Source organism: Tupaia chinensis, unplaced genomic scaffold, assembly GCF_000334495.1.
Source record: "Tupaia chinensis unplaced genomic scaffold, TupChi_1.0 Scaffold000622_1, whole genome shotgun sequence".
In the NCBI taxonomy this organism is placed as follows: domain Eukaryota; kingdom Metazoa; phylum Chordata; class Mammalia; order Scandentia; family Tupaiidae; genus Tupaia; species Tupaia belangeri.
In genome coordinates, this window is record NW_006160142.1 from 5423518 (window position 1) to 5429024 (window position 5507).

General features: G+C 39.7%; 1 protein-coding gene across 6 annotated transcripts in view; it reads left to right on the plus strand.

The window, feature by feature from the left end:
* Window positions 1-6: 6 nt before the first annotated feature.
* ERLEC1 (endoplasmic reticulum lectin 1) overlaps window positions 7-5507 on the plus strand; it is a 41104-nt gene continuing 35603 nt past the window's right edge. For all 6 annotated transcript variants that reach the window (XM_006159023.3, XM_006159024.3, XM_006159025.3 and 3 more), the window contains exon 1: window positions 7-172. In XM_006159023.3, the coding sequence (XP_006159085.1) occupies window positions 11-172 (162 nt within the window). In that variant the 5' untranslated portion in view covers window positions 7-10. The remainder of the gene's footprint in view (window positions 173-5507) is intronic.

A 5507-nucleotide genomic window follows, 5' to 3' on the forward strand; every position in this document is an offset into this window, starting at 1 on the left:
GGGGTGGAGGATGGAGGAAGGAGGCGGCGGCGCGCGGACTCTGGTCCCCCGCGGGCCGGTGTTGCTGGTCCTCTGCGGCCTCCTGAAGGCGTCTGGCGGTGGCCGAGTGCTCCCCCCGCTCAGCGATGACATCCCTTTCAGAGTCAACTGGCCCGGCACCGAGTTCTCTCTGGTCAGTGCTCTCGCGTACCCCGCAGCCATCTCCCTTCTCTTGGCATCCAGTGTTGGGCCCCATTCCTTGGTGTTCTTTGCTTTATCCCCCGAGAATCTCTGCAGGCTCTTGCCTATCCAGGCTAAAACTTCTTTTATCTTGCATTCATTCGTTCGTTCGTTCATTCCGCACATCGTGTGGCTGTGCTCATGCTGAGCATTAAGGATCCGACGACCACCAGCTCTCCCTTTTTTAATTCTGTCGCACTGGACCTTGCTTCCCAAGACTCCCACCCTGTGGAAGCTCATTTCTTAGAATCGTGTCGGGCGCATTTATTAATCTTCCCTTTGGAGAATCAACTGCAGTTTTTCCTCTACCAGCAGCCAGCGTTCTTTCTTTGAGGATTAGACACCACCGTATCCAAACACGGTACTGCGGACACGACTTCTTCCTCTTGCACACACACACACATTCACAAACTCACAACCCCAACGGAAGCTTTTCCCTTCAGAGTTTTTTCTTAGAGGACTATTTGGACTGTGAGAAGTTACCGACTCTCCTGGCCCCGTATCTTTTACAGTTTTGTTTTATGTCTGCTGTTATTTAAGACCCCGGAACGTGAGTTTATGATAAGTTTCTTACGGTGAAAACGTATAGTCTCATGAGAATGAAAATTTTCTTTTGGGCTGCTGAAGTCTTCCTATCAACACGTAGCTACTGCAGGCCAATAAAAATTGTGTTCTTACCGTATTTATATCATATAGTAATTAGTCCATTCCCAGTGAAAGTCTTGGGAAAAGCAAAAGTTAAAAAAAAAGGAAACATCTCATTCCAATTATCTGCAGTCTTTAGCCCTGGGATACTGATATATTGTTCTATTACTATTTTATTGAGACATTAATAAGTGATACCGTGACGTCAAAATAAGATTTACCAGAAACGTGTGTTATCTTTACAACATAACTTTGTATTTCCAAATGTTAGCTTTTGCTCATATTTCACACTTGGTTTTTTTCTTCACCCATCTATTCTTTCATTAGTCTCCCATTCTGATAGTTCAACAGTTCTTCAGTTTACCTAGGTAAATATTTCTCCGAAAAATTAGATTTATCTTTGTACTGTATCATGCCTATTCATATATTAAAATATTTATATAAAATATTGTTACGATTCAGATAAAACTTTAGGGGGCTTGGGGTGAGAATAGGTTGACCTCCATTGATGTTTCCAGTGAGCACACTTACAATGACATGCAAATGTTTAAAGAATGTGATCATTAAAATTTTTTACTCTTGGCACCTGTGTGTTTTTTTGTTTTTGTTTTAAATTAAAAAGGCAAAATGAAGAGGCCAGGCCATTTCTGTGGCATATTGGTTAAAGAAATCAGATACCATATGCCTGACAGATTAGTAGTTGTGACCCTGGGGGCTTAAAAAACAGGCCAGGAATGGGTGCATGCATCTTGCCCAAAATCCCAACTGGATGGAGAAATAGGTTCTCCCTCTCTCTGACTCTCTGGCAGTTTTTTTTTTGTTTTTGTTGTTGTTGTTTTGTTTGTTTGTTTGTTTTTAAAGCATACTGATAAATGGCCCTGAAAACTTACTATTATTAAACTTAGTATATAACTAAGACTAAAACTAGCCCTTTTAGAGGCTACTACCAAATTGTCTTTCAGTTTTCCTCCGGTAATGTAGTGTGTGCTGGTTAAAAAGGGGTTTTATGGATAAGATCGCAGTTTTAGGTCATGATACACCAATCTTTAACATATCCTTTTATTTATTTATTTACTTATTTATTTTTAAAGTTTGCTATGGGGCGTGTGCCAGCAAGAGACAGAGGAGATAAAGTGAGAAATCCCCTAGGAGGATGGCACACCACAGTTGCCTCTTCTATCCATTCTTATGATTTTGGGCACATACGTGCCTGGTGTGACTTTCAAGCCACAGGTCCAGGAGTTGAACCACATAGCTGACTGTGGGATCCAGCCACGCTAACCTCCATGCTACCTGCTGGCCTGATATACCTATTTTATTTTGAATTTTATTTTTAAGTTAGTTTTCTTTGTCAATGTAGCGAAAGTCAAAATGGGCACATTTGAAGATTTGGATTTTTTTCTTTTTTTTAAAATTTGCATTATTTTGAGAAAAATCTAGAGTTTTTCTCTGAAGTGGCAAAAAACCTACATGACCTGCATGCAGAAAGGGAACATGAGTTATTATTATTGGTCTTTTTGTTTTTTATTTCTAAGAATTCTTTATTTAATTCCTTTTTTAAAAAAAATAGACAAAGAAAGGAAAAGCGAGAAAGCAAGCTACTTGGTCCAGGACTTTACCATGGGGTCTAGCACCTTAACCACCATGCTATCTGCTGGCCACTACCACTGGTATTTTTATTACTTTAAATAATTTTATTATTTTTAAGGCTTCTTTTCCCTCCTTTATTTAGTTGAAACTACTGCCCTTCACACCTACTGCTGCCATGTTTTTTTCTTTATGAGCTGCTAATTTGGACATTATTATATGACTTGTTACTTACTAAGATAAGATCCTTTGTCTCTACATCTGAAATTAAAAGAGATTGTGTTAGAAGATCTGAGGGGTTTTTTTAAGCTTTAAAAGTCTTCTGTGCTTTAAATCATCTTCCTAGGGCCAGATGTTGGTGTGATGGTTAAGATAGGTGGATCTCTCCTAGCTGACTGCCCAGTTTGAGTCCTGGACCAGCAGCTTGCAAAATGCTGGGCACATGCGCATGTGTGTCTAAAACCCCAAGAGGAGAATGAACGAGAAGAGATAGTAGCATGGCCATCCCCCTCTGGGGGTACTTTCTCACTCCTTATCTCTCTCTCTCTCTCTCTGCCTCTCTCTTTCCAGTAAGTGCATACATTCTGAAGCAAGTTTGGAAAATAAACAAATTATCTTCCTATTCACATATGTCAGAACAATACATAATCTTTTATAAATGCTTTCAGATATACTTAGAACAATATAAAACACAAAAAAGTGTAAATTTATTAATGTTTACATTAGCTAGTTAGTAACTATGATATTCTTTACTCAGTTTTGTTTTTGTATATACATTTTCCTTCTGAAGTTCCATCTCTGTGTCATTAAAGTGCTTAATTACAGGTACAGCAGGTGGCATGATGGTTAAGGTGCTGGACTCCCACGTGGCCAACGGCTGTTTGAATCCTGGATCTAGCAACTTACATTCTCACTTTCCCCTCTCTCTCTGTCTATCTCTGTCTCTCTGTGGTAAGCGTATATGCCCTATTATAAATGAAAAATAATAATACTGGGGACATAATGTTTATATCGCTGGACTCCCACATATCGACCGACCACAGTTCACATCCCAGACCATGCAGCTTAAAACTCATGTTGGGCATGTGTGCGTGTCTGCCCAAAATTCTGAAAGGAAACTGGAGAAGGGATTGTGGCATGGCCATCCCCCCCAGGGGGTGATTTTTTCGCTTTCTCTCTCTGTCTGTCTCTCTAGCAAGCACAAACACCCTATAGCAAAACTTCTCTAAAAATAAAATAAAATAATAATAAATAAAATTAAATAATTCTTTTTTTAAAAGTACTTACTTTCTGGGAACCAGCAGTTAGTGTAATGGCTATGTTGCTGGACTCCCACGTAGTCGACCGCGGTTCGTGTCCCGGACCTGGTGACTTAAAACTCACGCCGGGCGCGTGTGCGTGCGTGCCCAAGATCCCGAGAGGAGAATAGAGGAGAAGGGATTGCGGCGTGACCATCCCCCCTGGGGGGTGTGATTTCTCGCTTTCTGTCTCTATGTCTCTCTCTGTCTGTCTGGCGAGCGCACGCGCCCTACAGTGAAAATCTCTCCAAAAAAAAAAAAAGTACTTACTTTCTCATCACTCTACAGAGTTTATGGATTTCACCAAATTGAACTATAAAAATAAATCTAATTTTTTGTCTACTTCTGTTAATATAGAGTATAGTTGTTCTTAATTTCCAGGACCCTTGCAGTATCTAAAATTCTTGTATGCTCAAGTCCCTTATATAAAATGGCATAATATTTGCATATAACCTACATACATCCTACCGGATACTTTAAATCTCTAGATTATTTTCTTTCTTTTTTTTTTCTTTTTTTGGAGAGGTTTTTGCCATAGAGCACGTGTGCTCGCCAGACAGAGACAGAGAGACAGAAAGCGAGAAATCACCCCCCATAGTCCCTTCTCCATTCTCTCGGGATCTTGGGCACGCACTCACACGCGCCTGGCATGAGTTTAAACCACCGGGTCCGGGACTCGAACCGCAGTCGACTACGTGGGAGTCCAGCGACATAGCCATTATGCTAACTGCTAGTCCCTCTAGATTATTTTCAATATCTAATGCCATGTAAATGGTATACTATTAGTTGTTTAAAGAACAATGACAAGAAAAAAGTCTACATGTTAGTACATGCAGAGAACTTATGGATATGGAAGGCTGGCTGTGTATTTACACTCAAAAAATTTCCCCAACCACTACACTTGAGAAAAATGTTTAGTAACTCCATAGACAAGTTGTGCCACTGAGTTTATTTTACAGCTTCACCTAGAAGTTTTACCTCTCATTCTCTAACAGTTTCAAATCCTCCAGACAGCTGTCAAACATTAGAAGTTTCTGGGGCTGCAGGTGGTGTGATGGTTAAGGTGCTGGGTTCTCACATGGGCAACCATGGTTCAAGTCCCAGACCTGGTGGTTTGCTTTCTCACTTTCCCTTTCTCTCTCTCTCTCTAGTCTAATTAAAAATAATAATAATATCAGATTTAAAAATTAAATAAATCTTTAAAAAAGCATTAGAAATTTTTCTCATATATATATTTTTAAATATTTTTATTAAATAAATATTTGTAAAGGTTCTTTAAAGTACACACTCCTTTCAATTTCATTGCATTAAAAATTTTCTTTATATAAAATCATAGATATTACCACTGAAAATGCTTTAAAATTATAGTGTTTTTTGTTTGTTTGTTAAGATTTTAGCCATGGAGTGTGTGCTTTTAGGAGAGAGACAGAGAAGGAAAGTGAGATATTACCTCCTCCAGGGGGATGTTGAACACACCGCAGTCCCTTTCCCTCTATTGTCCTCTTGAGATATTTGGGCATGCATGCATATGCACCCAGCATGTTTTTCAAGCCACCAGGTCCAGGATTTGAACTACATGGTCAGCCATGTGGGATCCAGCCACCTTAATCACCACACCACCAGCTGACTCAGAAAGACAATTCTTGATGCAAAGACTTGTTTTCCATTGGTTTAGAAAAAGCTGCTTTTCTTGTCAATAAAATAGACCATCTAGCACCTGGAATGGGGAATTTCTCATTTTGTGTGTCTCTCTTGTAA